We start from the raw sequence: 19,741 nt of genomic DNA on the forward strand, positions 1-19,741 counted from the left end.
GAAAATGTCAAGAACTTTGAAAGTTTCTTCAAGTGCAGTTGCAAAAACCATCGAGCGCTATAATGAAACTGGCTCTCATGAGGACCACCACAGGAAAGGAAGACCCAGAGTTAAGTCTGCTGCAGAGGATAAGTTCATTAAAGTTAAAGGCCTCAGAAATTGCAGCCCAAATAAATGCTTCACAGAGTTCAAGAAACAGACATCTAAACATCAACTGTTCAGAGGAGACTGCGTGAAATCAGGCCTTCATGGTCAAATTGCTGCAAAGAAACCACTACTAAAAGGACACCAATAAGAAGAAGAGGTTTGCTTGGGCCAAGAAACAGAAACAATGGACATTAGACTGGTGGAAATCTGTCCTTTGGTGTGATGGAGTGCTGCATCAGATGACCTGGCTTCAACAATCACCAACCTCAACCCAATTGAGACGGTTTGGGATGAGTTGGACCACAGAGTGAAGTGAAGGAAAAGCATATGTGGGAACTCCTTCAAGACTGTTGGAAAAGCATTCCCAGTGGAGCTGGTTAAGAGAAAACCCAAGAGTGTGCAAAGCTGTCATCAAGGCAAAGGGTGGCTACTTTTACGAATATAAATTATATTTTGATTTGTTTATTGTTTACTCCATGTGTAACTCTGTGTTGTTGTCTGGTCACACTGCTATGCTTTATCTTGACCAGGTCGCAGTTGTAAATGAGAACTTGTTCTCAACTAGCCTACCTGGTTAAATAAAGGTGTTCTCAACTAGCCTACCTGGTTAAATAAAGGTGAAATAAATAAATAAAATAAAAACACTTCTTTGGTTACTACGTGTCATTTCATAGCTTTGATGTATTCACTATTATTCTACAATGTAGAAAATAGTAAAAATAAAGAAAAACCCTTGAATGAGTAGGTGTGTCCACTTTTGACTGGAACTGTAGGTTTTGTTATCTTTACAGTTCACGTCCAATTGACCTTGTAATGGACACAAGTACCAACCACTTGTATGAAGAATACTATGCATATTCAATGTTACTCTCCGCATGTTCAATTTCCTGTGACTACTAGACTATTCTTTGTCTACACATTCATCAGTCTGTGCTATAGAACAGCAACATAGACAGGCAACATAAATCACAAGCAGAAAAACAAAAACAACTGTCTCTGCTCTGTGTCAGATTTGGTCTCTGCATAACCCCTGGCAATACACCATTGGCATTTTCCTCTCCTTCCCTTCTATCCTCCCTCTTTTCTTTCCTTCTCACACGCTCCATTTTTTCTTCCCTCTGAGAGGAATGGAGAGAGAGAAACCAAGAAAGAGAGACACACACAGTGGAGGGTGAAGACAGCCTGTTGGCACCATCTCCATCTCTGTCTGCAACAACTTCCAATTAAGCGTGTTTCCAGCCCTCCTCTCCTCTTCCCACGAACGTCTTCCTCTGCTCTCACTAACATCCTCCATTCTTCTCACTAACACCCTCCTCCCTTCCCACTCTCTTTCTCCCCCCTCTCCTCTCTCTCTTCCCCCTCTCGCTGGTCCAGCCCAACCCTGGGAATGAGGGCTTAATGGAAAGCCCTTCGAGAGTGCAGATATTAACTCTGATGGGATGTGATGCCATTTTTCCACATTTCTCAACTCCTCTCTCTCCCCTCTCTCTGTGTGTGACAATGGAAGGGTTACCTACAGTACCCAGCTGCTGAAGACAATACCAGATGAGGAAATGGAGTGATGAATCATGGAAAATGGGGCTATAAACTGTGGCATCTTCAGATTGTGTGTTTAAGAAATCATCCGTCTCTACACTCTCAGGTTGTATGTATGCCTCTGCAAATGTTTTCCATTTCATAGAACTCAGTAAAAAACACACGTGGCCATAATAACGGTTATTATGGCCATAATAAAGTGGCCATAATAACCGCTAACGGCCATTATAAAGTGGCCATAATAACCGCTAATAACGCATCCGCCCAGAGTGAAAATCTGAGGCCTACACCTGACCCTAACCCGCTAATATTGAAAATGTGCTGTAGGATACAGTCAGAGACGGCAGAACTATTTGACGACAGGGTGTGCAGGATTTATTTTGTCTGATCTAGATTATTTTCACCATCTCCATCTCTGTCTGCAACAACTTCCAATTAAGCGTGTTTCCAGCCCTCCTCTCCTCTTCCCAAGAACGTCTTCCTCTGCTCTCACTAACATCCTCCGTTCTTCTCACTAACACCCTCCTCCCTTCCCACTCTCTTTCTCCCCCCTCTCCTCTCTCTTCCCCCTCTCGCTGGTCCAGCCCAACCCTGGGAATGAGGGCTTAATGGAAAGCCCTTCGAGATTGCATATATTAACTCTGATGGGATGTGATGCCATTGTTCCACATTTCTCAACTCCTCTCTCTCCCCTCTCTCTGTGTGTGACAATGGAAGGGTTACCTACAGTACCCAGCTGCTGAAGACAATACCAGATGAGGAAATGGAGTGATGAATCATGGAAAATGGGGCTATAAACTGTGGCAGCTTCAGATTGTGTGTTTAAGAAATCATCCGTCTCTACACTCTCAGGTTGTATGTATGCCTCTGCAAATGTTTTCCATTTCATAGAACTCAGTAAAAAACACACGTGGCCATAATAACGGTTATTATGGCCATAATAACCGCTAACGGCCATAATAACCGCTAACGGCCATAATGGCCATAATGAAGTGGCCATAATAACCGCTAACGGCCATAATGGCCATTATAAAGTGGCCATAATAACCGCTAATAACGCATCCGCCCAGAGTGAAAATCTGAGGCCTACACCCGACCCTAACCCGCTAATTTAGAAAATGCGCTGTAGGATGCAGTCAGAGACGGCAGAACTATTTGACGACAGGGTGTGCAGGATTTATTTTGTCTGATCTAGATTATTTTCAGAGATTTTAGGTAGGCTATTGGAATATAATTAGATACATGTAGCTTCTCTTCTGTCATGATGTTGCCCTAGACGACTAAATGAACCCTCGTTCACCAGAATATCATAAAATCCATGGAATGAAAAAGCTTCAATCTAGTTGACGTTATTAAATTAGGGGGCGGGGAGAAAATGCTATAACAATAACAGTTTGACGGGTTGTAAGGAAATATAAATCTGTGTAATACGAGCCAACAGGTTTCTGATTAGATTTCAGTTCAGCTTGGATGCATATTTAATGTGGTTGAAGTACTATCAGTGTTTATGATGCTGATAAATATAGCACCTCTACAGACGGTATCTAACTGACCATTCACATTCTCTCAAGATGCTGAAATAAATCATATTTCTCAACTCCTGTTCCCCAGTCAAAATGTAGCCTACATTTGGTGTATCATTTTACTGCAATAAATGTTTAATTCTGCAGGAGTTAATGTTAAGGCAATGTGAGAGGTTATAGACCTACAGTCAGAGTCCAGATTTCAGTTTCCATTTTACCCATCTGAACAGCAGGCTACAGTTCCCTTGACCTGTCATTGGCTTATTTGAAGTCCGATCTTGTGACTGTTGAATTTGTACAGCGCCTCACAATCACCACACAACACTGTTATCATCCTCTTGTACCACTTCACCAAATCTTTCCCAAACATTACTTTCTGGTCCTCCCTTCTCTTTATTTTCCACTCAACATTTCACAGCTTTTCTCTTATTGAAGTAAACTCCGACATCGTACTTTTTGCCTTCGTGGATCGACATTAACTTTTTCTGCTCATTCCCAAAAGCATTTGGTGATTAGCGTGTAGGCTATTTGGTGATTAGCGTGTAGGCTATTTGGTGATTAGCGTGTAGGCTATTTGGCTATTTGGTGATTAGCGTGTAGGATATTCAGTGATTAGCGTGTAGGATATTCAGGGGGGTGTACAGTTACGCCCTAAGGTTTAGGCTTACGCACTAATGCTAGATACGTTTTTATTTGATTATTTTAGGCTAAATGTAGAATATAGATATAAATTGCACAACAATGGCACGTTTATGGATTTTTTAAGGTACCATTTTATCATTATTCAACCCTGCTGCCCTTCGCGACCCTAAATCCCAGCCGCCCTTCGCGACCCTAAATCCCAGCCGCCCTTCGCGACCCTAAATCCCAGCCGCCCTTCGCGACCCTAAATCCCAGCCGCCCTTCGTGACCCTAAATCCCAGCTGCCCTTCATGACCTAAACCCGGGTCGCCCCGCAGATATAACCATGGGGATTGCAGGTTATGAGTCACTACTAACCGCAAGTCACTATGTGGTACCTTCAGACTGTTTAGGACATTGTCAGTCTCTCTATGAGTTATATGCAATTCACTATTTGCCTCAGAGTGAATCATAACATTACAGCATCATTTAATTAAGATGTTTAATCTCTTCTTCGCTGGTTTAACTGTAAAGAAAATCATCTCCCAATTTCCACCATTCTCTCCTCCCTCCCATCTGCAAGGACACACTGTCCTGGCTGTGCTTCAGTATAGGAAATGGATGTATGTATGCATGTATGTGTGCGTGGCGCGGCGCGGAGGGGTGGATGGAGGGATACAGGTCTGGAGACAGGTCTGGAGAGAGGGATACAGGTCTGGAGATAGGGATACAGGTCTGGAGATAGGGATACAGGTCTGGAGATAGGGATACAGGTCTGGAGATAGGGATACAGGTCTGGAGATAGGGATACAGGTCTGGAGATAGGGATACAGGTCTGGAGATAGGGATACAGGTCTGGAGATAGGGATACAGGTCTGGAGATAGGGATACAGGTCTGGAGATAGGGATACAGGTCTGGAGATAGGGATACAGGTCTGGAGATAGGGATACAGGTCTGGAGATAGGGATACAGGTCTGGAGATAGGGATACAGGTCTGGAGATAGGGATACAGGTCTGGAGATAGGGATACAGGTCTGGAGATAGGGATACAGGTCTGGAGATAGGGATACAGGTCTGGAGATAGGGATACAGGTCTGGAGATAGGGATACAGGTCTGGAGATAGGGATACAGGTCTGGAGATAGGGATACAGGTCTGGAGATAGGGATACAGGTCTGGAGATAGGGATACAGGTCTGGAGATAGGGATACAGGTCTGGAGATAGGGATACAGGTCTGGAGATAGGGATACAGGTCTGGAGATAGGGATACAGGTCTGGAGATAGGGATACAGGTCTGGAGATAGGGATACAGGTCTGGAGATAGGGATACAGGTCTGGAGATAGGGATACAGGTCTGGAGATAGGGATACAGGTCTGGAGATAGGGATACAGGTCTGGAGATAGGGATACAGGTCTGGAGATAGGGATACAGGTCTGGATGGAGGGATACAGGTCTGGAGATAGGGATGGAGGGATACAGGTCTGGAGATAGGGATGGAGGGATACAGGTCTGGAGATAGGGATGGAGGGATACAGGTCTGGAGATAGGGATGGAGGGATACAGGTCTGGAGATAGGGATGGAGGGATACAGGTCTGGAGATAGGGATGGAGGGATACAGGTCTGGAGATAGGGATGGAGGGATACAGGTCTGGAGATAGGGATGGAGGGATACAGGTCTGGAGATAGGGATGGAGGGATACAGGTCTGGAGATAGGGATGGAGGGATACAGGTCTGGAGATAGGGATGGAGGGATACAGGTCTGGAGATAGGGATGGAGGGATACAGGTCTGGAGATAGGGATGGAGGGATACAGGTCTGGAGATAGGGATGGAGGGATACAGGTCTGGAGATAGGGATGGAGGGATACAGGTCTGGAGATAGGGATGGATACAGGTCTGGAGCTAGGGATGGAGGGATACAGGTCTGGAGCTAGGGATGGAGGGATACAGGTCTGGAGCTAGGGATGGAGGCATACAGGTCTGGAGCTAGGGATGGAGGGATACAGGTCTGAGATAGGGATGGAGGGATACAGGTCTGGAGCTAGGGATGGAGGGATACAGATCTGGAGCTAGGGATGGAAGGATTTCTCACCGCAGGAGCCTGGCGCCCTCTCCTGGTAGGAGAACTGTTGGTGCAGCTCCTCTTCTGTCATCTCACTGATGAAGACTTTGAGCAGGCAGCGGATCATAAACAGGGCATTGTGGGCCTGCCAGATAAACAGCTGACTGGAGAGGAGAACAGAACAACATTTACATTGTCATTTGAGACTTTATGAAGACAAGACAAATCTGTCATACATAGACTAGCACTGTTGGAGCTAGGAACACAAGCATTATGCTACACACGCAATGTCTGCTAAATATGTTATAGGTGACCAATAACATCTGCTAAATATGTTGTATGTGACCAATAACATCTGCTAAATATGTTACCAATAACATTTGATTTAGCCCACTACGCATAAAGACAAGACCAGGAAGGAATAGCCATGAAAACAGGCTCACAAAAAAACTAGTTTTTCCACTCTCCAATATGGTCAATGTTGATGTAAAGTGATTTGGTTGGATATCCCAGAGTAGGGTTTTGAGGGGAACTGAAGTCACTGAATGGGGTAGTAAACAACCCTGTCATAATAGCAGGTGGCAAAAAGATGTCAGGGCAACAAGCAGAGGGACCCTGTGGCAACGAGATACTTTCATCCTTATATCCTGTGACCCGTCCGCTTGTCCGAGACTGACTGGATCCTGCAGACCTACAGCGGGTCCAGTGACAGCAGCAGTGTGTGTGTCTCAACCGCTCACTAGAGACACGACACGCAGCAGCCTTGACTACCACAGTCAAGAGCAGTCTCTCTCACAACCACAGACACTGGGTCCTGCTGGGTAACAACGGTTGTTGTGACTCGTGACACATCCGCTATAGAGACGTGCAGTAGCCTGGACTACGCTCACAGACAGGAAGGATGAACCTCTGACCTCATGTATGATCATACATATGGACCCCCAGTTCATGAACGCACACCAACACCAACATAAACACACACACCAACATAAACACACACACCAACATAAACACACACCAACATAAACACACACACACACACCAACATAAACACACACACACACACCAACATAAACACACACACACACACACACACAACACTCACATTAAAGCCAAAACATGAATAAAGTAATAGCATTGCTTGTAACTATGATATAGGCAACGATGAGTTCATAAATGCACACCAACACACACATTCAACCAACGTAGCTCTATTACTTACAACCATGCACACCAACACTCCTATTAACACACATTCAAGGAATATGCCCATCATAACAGCGTCCCTTGTAACTGTGGTGAGCTTCTATGTGAATGTAAACCCCGGTGTTTGATGGGAAGCAGGGTAGGTTCACAGACACCTTTCCACCGCACACATCTTTGTCAGATCTAGCTGGCAAACTTTGAACCGCCCTGACTCCACTAATTACTGAAATCCACGGTTTCTAGTTTGGGAATGTTTTAAATCGTTGCTATGGGTACGACATCGTCAATGCACTTTCTAATGAACTCGCTCACCGAATCAGCGTATTAGTCAATGTTGTTGTTGGACGCAATGCGGAACATATCCCAATCCACGTGATCGAAGCAGTCTTGAGGCGTGGAATCAGATTAGTTGGACCAGCGTTGAACAGACCTGAGCGCGGGAGCTTCCTGTTTTAGTCTCCGTCTGTAGGCTGGGAAGAACAAAATGGAGTCGTGGTCAGCTTTTCCGAAAGGAGGGCGGGGGAGGGCCTTATATGCATCGCAGAAGTTAGAATAACAATGATCCAGGGTTTTACCAGCCCTGGTAGCACACTCGATATGCTGATACAATTTAGGGAGTCTTGTTTTCAGATTAGCCTTGTTAAAATCCCCAGCTACAATGAATGCAGCCTCGGGATATGTGGCTTCCAGTTTGCAAAGAGTCAAATAAAGTTTGTTCAGGACCATCGATGTGTCTGCTTGGGGGGGGAATATATATGGCTGTGATTATAATCGAAGAGAATTCCCTTTGTAGATAATGCGGTCGACATTTGATTGTGAGGAATTCTAAGTCAGGTGAACAGAAGGACTTGAGCTCCTGTATGTTGTTATGATCACACCACGTCTCGTTAATCATAGGGCATACACCCCCGCCCTTCTTCTTACCAGAAAGATGGTTGTTTCTGTCGGCGCGATGCGTAAAGAAACCAGCTAGCTGCACCGACTCCGTTAGCGTCTCGAGTGAGCCATGTTTCCGTGAAGCAAAGAACGTTACAGTCTCTGATGTCTCTCTGGAATGCTACCCTTGTTCGGATTTCATCAACCTTGTTGTCAAGAGACTGGACATTGGCGAGTAGTATGCTAGGGAGTGGCGCGCGATGTGCCCGTATCCGGAACCTGACCAGAAGACCGCTTCGTTTGTCTCTTTTACGACGTCGTTGTTTTGGGTCGCCAGCTGGGATCCGATCCATTGTCCTGGGTGGAAGGCAGAACACAGGATCCGCTTCGGGAAAGTAATATTCATGGTCGTAATGATGGTGAGTTGACGTTGCTCTTATATTCAGTAGTTCTTCTCGACTGTATGTAATGAAACCTAAGATTACATGGGGTACCAATGTAAGAAATAACACGTAAAAATCAAAATACTGCATAGTTTCCTAGGAACACAAAGCGAGGCGGTCATCTCTGTCGGCGCCGGAAGTACCATGAAGGGCCTGATTCACACAGTCTCAACTGAACAGTTAATGCTGAGATGTGTCTGTTACTTGAACTCTGAAGCATTTATTTGGGCTGCAATTTCTGAGGCTGGTAACTTTAATGAACTTATCCTCTGCATCAGAGGTGACTCTGGGTCTTTCATTCCTTTGGCGATCCTCATGAGACAGTTTCATTATAGAGCTTGATGGTTTTTGCAACTTCTTTCAAAGTTCTTGACATTTTCTGCATTGACTGACCTTCAGGTGTTAAAGGAATGTAGTTTCTCTTTGCTCATTCGAGCTGTTCTTGACATAATATGGACTTGGTCTTTTTTCCAAGTAGAGCTATCTTCTGTATCCCAACCCTACCTTGTCACAACACAACTCAAACGCATTAACCTCTCTGGGATAGGCGGGATGCTAATGTCCCACTTGGCCAATTGCCAGGGAAAATGCAGAGCTCCAGATTCAAATAAAATACTATGAAATTCAAACTTTCATTACATCACACATGTAAGATACTCAATTAAAGCTACACTCGTTGTGAATCCAGCCAACATGTCAGATTTCAAAAAGGATTTCAAAAAGCATATGAAGCTATTATCTGATGATAGCACAACAGTAAACAAAGATAAATAATATTTCAACCCTGCAGGCGCTACACAAAACGCAGAAATAAAATATAAATCATGCCTTACCTTTGATGAGCTTCTTTTGTTGGCACTCCAATATGTCCCATAAACATCACAAATGGTCCTTTTGTTAAATTAATTCTGTCCATATATATCCAAAATGTCCATTTATTTGGCGCGTTTGATCCAGAAAAAAAACAGCTTCCAATTTGCGCAACGTCACTACAAAATATCTCAAAAGTTACCTGTAAACTTTGCCAAAACATTTCTAACTACTATACAACTTTAGGTATTTTAAACGTTAATAATCGATCAAATTCAAGACGGGTCTATCTGTTTTCAATACAGGACAACAAACTGACGCTACTTTTCTAGTCTTGCCCAACTCTCAACAGTGTTACTGTTTCAAGATGGCCGTACTTCTTCATTTCACAAAGGAATAACCTCAACCATTTTCCAAAGACTGGTGACATCCAGTGGAAGCGGTAGGAACTTCAAACAAGTGCCTTAGAAATCCAGTTCCCCAATGAAAATGTATTGAAGACAGTGACCTCAAAATTTTTTCTGAATGGTTAGTCCTCTGGGTTTTGCCTGCTACATAAGTTCTGTTATACTCACAGACATGATTCAAACAGTTTTAGAAACTTCAGAGTGTTTTCTATCCAATACTAATAATATGCATATCTTATATTCTTGGCATGAGTAGCAGGAAGTTGAAATTGGGCACGCTATTTATCCAAAAGTGAAAATGCTGCCCCCTATCCCAAAGAGGTTTTTTAAGGAAAGAAATACTACAATTTAACTTTTATCAAGGCACACCTGTTAATTGAAATGCATTCCAGGTGACTACCTCATGAAGCTGGTTGAGAAAAAGCCAAGAGTGTGCAACGCTGTCATCAAGGCAAAGGGTGGCTACTTTGAAGAATCTCAAATATAAAATAGATTTTGTTTTAGTTTTGATATCTTCATTATTATAAATCTAGAAAATAGTAAAAATAAAGAACAACCCTTGACTGAGTAGGTGTGTCCAAACTCTTGACTGGTACTATCTATCTGACTCCTCTGCTAATACAGGGTTCCACAAACTGGGGTTCTGCATCATCACTCCATGGTGTACAGCACAGGACGTATTTATTATTGAATTATCCATGTCACTGTCCCACAACTATAGGCCTACCTCTAGATTCCAATGAGAAATGTCAATGGTTGCAGCATCACTACTTCAACCCAGTCATTGCCTTCAACATTGAGATTATAACAGAGGGCGTATTTATGACTTAACTATTCATTTTGATGATTCTGTCCCCTTTACAGTTCGTTTTCACATGATACTTACTCTTGGCATTCTGTGGATATTTTCAGCTCTTTGGTTCTTCCCAGGAATATTCTCACCAGGGCTCCAAAATTCCCTGTTCTGGGATTGTTCTCAACTGTAGAGAGAGACAGGAAGTACATAGTATTTAAAAAGACTGCTTGGTGATTCTGACACATAGCACATCAATAATCTATACCGTCTTGTTTATGAAACAAAGATAATATAATTACTGATGATAACATGCTTTCTACATGTTTACTACAGGTAAATATGTCAAATAAAAGTATGTAAATATCAGAAGATTAAATGTAGCACTCAATGAAGTTTGTAGTTTGAAATTAGTAAATGTACAAGCTTGTTTTGGTGTAAACGGTGGCCGCTGACCCAATCAACAAAGCCCAAATAAGTAGAAAAGGACAGGACAGACAAGCTTAATACACAAACATGAGACCTACTCAGGATCTTGGCGAGGGGAATGACAGCCTCTTCCAACAGCTTGGAGTCCCCACTGTGGGGGGGAGAAAGAAGAGAGAGCGAGAGAGAGACACAGAAACAGAAGAGAGTAAAGACATTTAACCCTTTTTACATCAGCAGATGTCACAAAGTGCCTATACAGAACCCAGCCTAAAACCCCAAAGCGTAAGCAATGCAGATGTAGAAGCAAGATCAACTCCATTACAGCAGCTCTTGATCTGATATTGGCAAGCAATGTATCTCAAGAGTTCACATAAGAGAGCTATGGTCCTTCCTTTACCAGGGACCATTAAACTGCAATCCTTCCACTTGTGAACTGACTAAATCAGTGTCAGCTAACAAACTCAAGTTCATCCATTTTACCATCACTGATAGTCTATTGTGCCCTCTACTGTCAAGCAGTGTGTATAGTCACAACACTCATTCATGGAAATATAATTAGAGTATTAGATATTTCTAATACAGATTCTTTTTCAACCGATAAGTGAGTACATTACAGGCCTCCCGAGTGGCTCAGCAGTCTATGGCAATGCATTGCAGTGCTTGAGGTGTCACTACAGACCAGAGTTCGATCCCAGGCGGTGTCACAGCCGCCGTGACCAGGAGACCCATGAGGCGGCACACAATTGGCCCAGCGTCGTACGGGTTAGGGGAGGGTTTGGCCGGCGGGGATTTCCTTGTCCCATCTCGCTCTAGCGATTCCTTGTGGCGGGCCGGGCGCCTGAAAGCTGACGTCGGTCACCAGCTAGACGGTGCTTCCTCCAACACATTGGTGTTGGCTGGCTTCCGGGTTAAGCGAGCAGTGTGTCAAGAAGCAGTGCGGCTTGGCAGCGTCGTGTTTCAGGGAGACGCATGGCTTTCGACTCTCCCGGGTCCATAGGGGAGTTGCAGCGATGGGACAAGACTAACTACCAATTAGATATCACGAAATTGCAGTGGTGAAAAAGTAAAAAAATACTTGAAAGTACTACTGAAGTAGTTTTTTGGGCTCTCTGTACTCTACTATTTATATTTGACAACTTTTACATTCCTAAAGAATGTGATGCTCTTTTTACTCCATACCTTTTCCCTGACACCCAAAAGTACTCGTTACATTTTAAATGCTTAGCAGGACAGAAACACCACACTTATCATCCCTACTGCATCTGATCTGGTGGACTCACTAAACACATGCTGCATTTGAAAATTATGTCTGAGCGTTGGTGCGTGCCCCTGGCTATCTGTAAATTTACAACCACAAAAAAGAAAATGGTGCTGTCTGGTTTGCGTCACAAGGAATTTGAAAGTATTTATACTTTTACTTTTGATAATTAAGTATATTTTAGCAATTACATTTACTTTTGATACTTAGTATATTTAAAACCAAATACTTAATACTTTCTCAAGCTGGATTTTACTGGATGACTTTCACTTTTACTTGAGTCATTGTCTATTAAAGGTATCTTTACTTTTACTCAAGTATGACAAATCGGGTACTTTTTCCACCACTGTGAAATTGTGGAGAAAAAAAAATAAAAGTACAACAACAAAAAGTCTATTTCTACGTGGGATATTGTTTTTCCAACAGGAAAAGTTCTAAAATATCTGAGTTGCGTCTTTAAGGTCAACTATACTACCCGTCACACCAGATCATAAAGTCAGTTAGATCATTACAGCAAGTCAGCTGAGGTCTGCAAATAGTAACATAAAAGCTGTGTGACTTGGGAAGAAGTTAACTAAAAACCTACCCTCTGTTGCTGCACCTTAGCTGATGTTGACAGGCCAGGAATAACTTATTGTCAAGGTAACAGAGGGAAAAAAAGTGTTCGAACCAGAGTTCAAAAGCACAGTGTGTATGTGTGTGTTAGACAGTTAACAACGTAACTGGGAAAGAGGTTAGGGTGCAGTGAAGCCATGGTAAACATTACAAACCTTTTGTTTGATCTACTAAAACACATGTCCTGTTTCAGGAGAAACGTGTAATTCTGTGTGACAACACCACCTGTATTTCAAAAAAATTCTCTTTCAATGTGATTAAACAAATAGGATTAAGAGAATACCTCATCTAACCTGGTCTATTTGAGTAGCCTGGTCCCAGATCTGTTTGTGCCGTCTTGCCAACCTCCATGGTCATTGCTGCAACGAGTTGGCTATAAAGCAAACAGATCTGGGACTGGGCTACTAAAGTAACCTAGTACCCATTGAATGGATTCCTTTAGCCTATTTGTTTAAACCAATTGAATTGTAATTGTTGTGGTTGTCTAGACTGGTTCTGTTTGTGTCATTGTTTCATTGAGTGATAAGGAGTTGGCATTATAGCACTCCTGTGTTGTCTTGGCTGTGTGCTTTGGGTTGTTGTCCTGTTGGAAGGTGCTCTGGGGCAGGTCTTTCCTTCGTCTTTCCTTCGATCTTGACTAGTCTCACAGTCCCTGCCGCTGAAAAACATCCCCACAGCATGATGCTGCCACCAACATGCTTCACCGTATGGATGGTATTGGCCAGGTGATGAGCGGTGCCAGGTTTCCTCCAGATGTGACGCTTTGCATTCAGGCCAAAGAGTTCAATCTTGGGTTTCATCAGACCAGAGAATCTTGTTTCTCATGGTCTGAGAGTCTTTAGGTGCCTTTTGGTGAACTCCAAGCAGGCTGTCATATGCCTTTTACTGAGGAGTGGCTTCCGTCTGGCCACTCTACCATAAAACTCTACCTGATTGGTGGAGTGCTCCAGAGATGGTTGTCCTTCTGGAAGGTTCTCCCATCTGCACAGAGGAACTCTGGAGCTGTGTCAGAGTGACGATTTAGTTCTTGCTTACCTCCCTGACCAAGGCTCTTCTCCTACGATTGCTCAGTTTGGCCGGGCGGCCAGCTCTAGGAAGAATATTGGTGGTTCTAAAGTTGTTGCATTTAAGAATGATCGAGGCCACTGTTTTGGGGACCTTCAATGCTGCAGAAATGTGTGCCTTGACACAATCCTGTCTCGGAGCTCTACGGACAAGTCCTTATATAGACAAGTGAGTGCCTTTCCAAATCATGTACAATCAAGTGAATTTACCACAGGTGGATTCCAATCAAGTTGCAGAAACATCAAGGATAATAAATGGAAACAGGATACACCTGAGCTCAATTTCAAGTCTCATAGCAAAGTGTGTGATACTTATATAAATAAGGTATTTCTGTTTTCGCTTTGTCATTATGTGGTATTGTGTGGAGATCGATGAGGAAACATTTTAATTTAATCCATTTTAGAATAAGGCTGTAACCAAACAAAATGTGGAAAAAGTGAAGAGGTCTGAATAGTCTGAAAAGGTATCAGAAAACCAGTGAGTATCTGGTGTGACCACCATTTGCCTCATACTGCACAATGCATCTCCTTCCCATAGAGTTGATCAGGCAGTTGATTGTGGACTGTGGAATGTTGTCCCACTCCTCTTCAATGGCTGTGCGAAGTTTCTCGATATTGGTTGGAACTGGAACATACTGTCGTACTCGTCAATCCAGAGCATCCCAAACGTGATCAAAGGGGTGACATGTCTGGTGAGTACGCAGGCCATGGAAGAAGAAGGACATTTTCAGCTTCCAAGAATTGTGTCCAGATCCTTGCAATATGGGGATGTGCTTTATCATGCTGAAACATGAGGTGATGGTGGTGGATGAATGGCCATACCATAACCCCACCATGGGGCACTCTGTTCACAAAGGTTGACATCAGGAAATTGCTCGCCCACACGATGCCATACACGTGGTCTGTGGTTGTGAGGCCGGTTGGACGTACCGCTAAATTCTCTAAAACAACGTTGGAGGTGGCTTATGGTAGAGAAATTAATATTAAATTATCTGGCAACAGCTCTAGTGGACATTCCTACAGTCAGTATGCCAATTGCATTGTCCCCAGCACAAGGTGCACCTGCGTAATGATCATGCTGCTTATATGACACACTTGGCAAATATGCCACACGTGTTAGGTTGATGGATGATCTTTTGCAAAGGAGAAACGTTCACTAACAAGGATATAAACAAAATGTGTTAAGAAAAGTTGAGAGAAATAAGCTTACTGAGCATACGGAACATTTCTGGGATCTTTTATTTCAGCTCATGAAACCAACACTAAGTGCGTTAATATTTTTGGGTTCAGTGTACATGTTGAAAGTGATATGACAAATCTTTACTAGGCCCACAGAGGTCATATGAAATGATTAGGAGTTCTACATGGAATTCTATGATTACATCTAGGCTATGAAAAACATATGCGCGTCCTTGGGTGTTGTGTACTGGTACTAAATAAAATCTACTTTCACCCCTGAGCACATCCAACTAGTTGTCTGCTACTTTAACATGTTCTTCCCTGATAGAGGGGATGAACAGGGTAGTCTGTGGCATATCAATGACCATAAGAGTTGGTTGTACAGCACAAACTAATCTGGGACCATGCTAAACTCAGCAAAAAAAATAAACATCCCATTTTCAGGACTCTGTCTTTCAAAGATATTTGGATTTTTAGGAATTAACTTCATAGATCTTTATTGTAAAGGGTTTAAACACTGTTTCCCCATGCTTCCCCACAATTAATGAACATGCACCTGTGGAACAGTCGTTAAGACACTAACAGCTTACAGACGGTAGGCGATTAAGGTCACAGTTATGAAAACTTAGGACACTAAAGAGGCATTTCTACTGACTCTGAAAAACACCAAAAGAAAGAGGCCCAGGGTCCCTGCTCATCTGCGTGAACGTGCCTTAGGCATGCTGCAAGGAGGCATGAGGACTGCAGATGTGGCCAGGGCAATAAATTGCAATATCCGTACTGTGAGACGCCTAAGACAGTGCTAAAGGGAGACAGGATGGACAGCTGATCGTCCTCGCAGTGGCAGACCATGTGTGACAACACCTGCACAGGATCGGTACAGCCGATCATCACACCTGCGGGACAGGTACACCAGTAACAACGTCGCCTATGGGTACAAACCCACCGTCGCTGGAACAGACAGGACTGGAAAACTCACTGACGAGTAGCGGTTTTAGCTCACTAGGGGTGATGGTCGGATTCACGTTTATCGCAGAAGGAATGAGCATTACACCAAGGCCTGTACTCTGGAGCAGGATCGATTTGGAGGTGGAGGGTCCGTCATGGTCTGGGGCGGTGTGTCACAGCATCATCGGACTGAGCTCGTTGTCATTGCAGGCAACGCTGTACGTTACAGGGAAGACATCCTCCTCCATCATGTTGTAACCTTCCTGCAGGCTCATCCTGACATGACCCTCCAGCATGACAATGCCACCAGCCATACTAATCGTTCTGTGCGTGATTTCCTGCAAGACAGGAATGTCAGTGTTCTGCCATGGCCAGCGAAGAGCCCTAGATCTCAATCCCATGAGCACGTCTGGGACCTGTTGGATCGGAGGGTGAGGGCTAGGGCCATTCCCCCCAGAAATGTCCGGGAACTTGCAGGTGCCTTGGTGGAAGAGTGGGGTAACATCTCACAGTAAGAACTGGCAAATCTGTTGCAGTCCATGAGGAGGACATGCACTGCAGTACTTAATGCAGCTGGTGGCCACAACAGATACTGACTGTTACTTTTGATTTTGACCCCACCTTTGTTCAGGGACACATTATTCCATTTATGTTAGTCACATGTCTGTGGAACTTGTTCAGTTTATGTCTCAGTTGTTGAATTTTATGTTCATACAAATATTTACACATGTTAAGTTTGCTGAAAATAAACGCAGTTGACAGTGTGAGGACGTATATTTTTGGGCTGAGTTTAGTACTGCTACTTTAATCATTCAGATGATCATGTTATTTATTACCTGCTAGTGGGACTGATGAAGGTGAAAGAGATGAGCTGGTTCCAGAAGGGATCATTCTCTGAGATGGACTCTGTTCCAATCAGGGTCCTGAGGCTCTGGTTCTCACACAGGTCACTGACCTGGCTGGTGTTGGCTCCCATCTCCTGAGTACACGGGGTCTGAGGAGAGGCTCTCTTTCTCACTGCCTCATCTCCCACTACCACACTGGGCACTGTACTGGGGAAGAGAACCAAGAAGAGATTAGGCTACTCGCTCATCCGCTACTCACATTAGGTCTACTTATCTGAATCTGCTAGAATAAAATAGGTTTGGTTCATGAAACAGGAAATATGACAAAATCCTGACTTCTAATTCTAAATTACTGGGTACCTATGACGTTTAGCAATCCTCTCCTCTACCGGAGACTTAGGCCTACTTCTGATCTAGAAGAATCTCCCTGTTCCCTGGTGAGAGCAGTTTACATTTGACATTGGCTGTGGAATCAGCAATGATCCACTTGCTGCATTAAATTATGCATTGCAAAGCTATGAAACTTAGCCAACTCTACTCACACCACCAGTAGTCAGCAACATGCATGGCATCTGAGAAATTGTATTTTTTCTTATTTAACTGACTAATGACCTAATTACATTCGGGCCCAAATCTGGCTCATGACGCACATCTATCTGTCTGGTTGCATCCTCATATCCTTCACAGAATATGCCTTGAGGATTTCTGCCCTGTTTGGAAGCTTTTTGTGAGCTTGTCTTGATTTTGGAAATATGACCCATTTGGCAGAATGTGAACATACTAACTCGGCTGTCGCCTGCTGTTGATGAATATGCTCTTGTCCCAAACAGGTTCGCTGTTAGGGATCTGTTTATACTGAACCACTGGGAGGGAGCAAGGTGTCATGACATCAGACTTCCTTCCAAACGTGACAGGCTGAATTAATTTAAGTGTAAGAGCTGAATTTGTCACACAATGCATGTAAGGTGACAAACATTGACTGCCTGGTGCATAGTGATGCATTACGTGGCATGTTCATTGTTCAACATACCTGGTGCAATACAGGATGAGTTTGGCCCATCGACTTACGGTTTGCTTACACACCTTTAGTACACACATTCATTTGATCACACCCATGTCATGGCCTTCAGCAATAGTGCCACATCTGTGACTGAGAGTTATCTATAAATTTTAAGTTGACAAAATAAATCATAAATATCGACCAGACTTTAAAGTATTAGCTAGTTAATACAGAAAGGTGTCCATGGACTTGCTAGCTAGTCTATAGCAACCTAACTAGTTAGCCAGCTAGCTACAAGCAGCAGCCGCAAAACTGCGTTTCACACTCCTTGCACATCGATGTCTGACAGTTACAGTAGGGATACATTTTCAGTAAAAAATAAATATTGACCAGACAAGTAACGTCATTGGTTAACACAGAAAGGTGTTAATGGACTTGCTTAATAGATAGCAAGCTAGCTAACTAACGCGACTGTTAGTTACTTTACGTTAGTAACGTTACACACCCCCTAGCTGCAGCTAGCTAACGTTAGCTCATCAAACGGTCTAAATGCAGCGGTTAGAGACACGCTTCCTACAAGGTTGTGAAACTGAATTTGTAACTGGCATGAGATTACAATAACACGCTAGCTAGCTAATTCATAGATGAACTAGTTAGCTATGTCTGGGTAGTGAGCTAACAACTAAGTTATGCTAGCTATCTAGCCACATAGCATCAGCTCACAGCTCTCGTGGCACCTATCTCGCGTTCTTCTCCCAGGTTCTTGACAGTCTTCTGCTTAGGTTGAACAGTTGCTATAGCTGTAAAGGTCAATGATAAACAAATGTTTACTAAATAAAGAATTTGAGAAAGCTCCGACTTTACTCTAGTCCCCTTCCAACATATTTCCACGTCGCCACAGACTTGCGTGAAGAGAACGTCACTCTGACAGTTGAGCGGAAGGGTAACGTCAATACGTTGAAGATATAAATGCCTAGAACGGAACCAATACTGTAAACTGTCAAAGCCGAGACGATTCTAGACATTATTTTTCTATCTGAAACGTTCACTCTGGAATGTTCCGCCCTAAACTCTGATGGGGGCAGTTCCTTATCAAGGCATGAATCTTCTTCAATTTTTTTTTTTTTTTTTACATTTTAAAATTGCAGTGGCTAAGGAATATAACCTTAGTTACTGTAACTAGCGTAGGGGTCACAGATATTTCTCCATCGCTGGCCCTAGTAGCTAGAGGTCAAGTGACTCAATTGATGCATCAAAAACTCTGTGGGACATGTTCCGGACACAGATTAAGTGCTGGACTAAAAAACGATTTAAATGGAGAGCGTGCTTTTTACTCCAAGCCTAGTGTGTCTGTGAAGGACTTAATATTTTATCCTATTATGGTTATGATAGTGTTGTCTGATGGGGTTACTTTATCCCCATACAGGAGAAATAACAGATGAGCAATAACCGATGAGCAAATGATTCTATGCTGCAATGTGATCAAGCCTGGATGCTGGTCTGTTTCTGCTCTCTTGGCAACTCGTTATGGAATTGTCATGTTTGGCTTGATAATGACAGCAATGGAGCTGGTTAGACTTAACAATGTAACACAGTTCAATGCAAAGTGTCCTCTAAAATTGTTTTAAACAAAACTCCACATTGTTTTAATTCTTCTGGTGTTTTTTTTGTTGCTAATGATACAATATAAGTCACCACTGTGCTGCTGCCTGTGTGAGGGATGGTAAAATTCCTAACCTACCTCCACATATCATCGTGAAAAGAAACTGGAAGCAGTTTGACACTGGAGGGATTATTGCCTGGAATACAGTTAAATTAGCCTTTTCTTACTTCCATAAAGCGTTTCATGATGTGTGCAACAAGAATGGCTCTTTCAAACAAGACAGAAGTGCAGAGACAACCCCTGGTTCTCAGATGAACTAACTGAACTCGTAAAGAAACAGAATGCTTTGTGCGCTAAAGTAAGGTCTAATTCA

The 19,741-nt window shown here is 43.3% G+C and overlaps 1 protein-coding gene across 1 annotated transcript in view; it reads right to left on the reverse strand.

The window, feature by feature from the left end:
• LOC139422710 (dymeclin) overlaps positions 1 to 18,683 on the reverse strand; it is a 216,526-nt gene extending 197,843 nt beyond the window's left edge. The window contains exons 1-5 of the mRNA XM_071173985.1: positions 18,503 to 18,683; positions 16,757 to 16,967; positions 10,955 to 11,007; positions 10,521 to 10,614; positions 5,923 to 6,056 (exon numbers count right to left, since the gene is read on the reverse strand). Of these exons, the coding sequence (XP_071030086.1) occupies positions 5,923 to 6,056; positions 10,521 to 10,614; positions 10,955 to 11,007; positions 16,757 to 16,896 (421 nt within the window). The 5' untranslated portion in view covers positions 16,897 to 16,967; positions 18,503 to 18,683. The remainder of the gene's footprint in view (positions 1 to 5,922; positions 6,057 to 10,520; positions 10,615 to 10,954; positions 11,008 to 16,756; positions 16,968 to 18,502) is intronic.
• Positions 18,684 to 19,741: the final 1,058 nt, after the last annotated feature.

Source organism: Oncorhynchus clarkii, chromosome 12, assembly GCF_045791955.1.
Source record: "Oncorhynchus clarkii lewisi isolate Uvic-CL-2024 chromosome 12, UVic_Ocla_1.0, whole genome shotgun sequence".
In the NCBI taxonomy this organism is placed as follows: domain Eukaryota; kingdom Metazoa; phylum Chordata; class Actinopteri; order Salmoniformes; family Salmonidae; genus Oncorhynchus; species Oncorhynchus clarkii.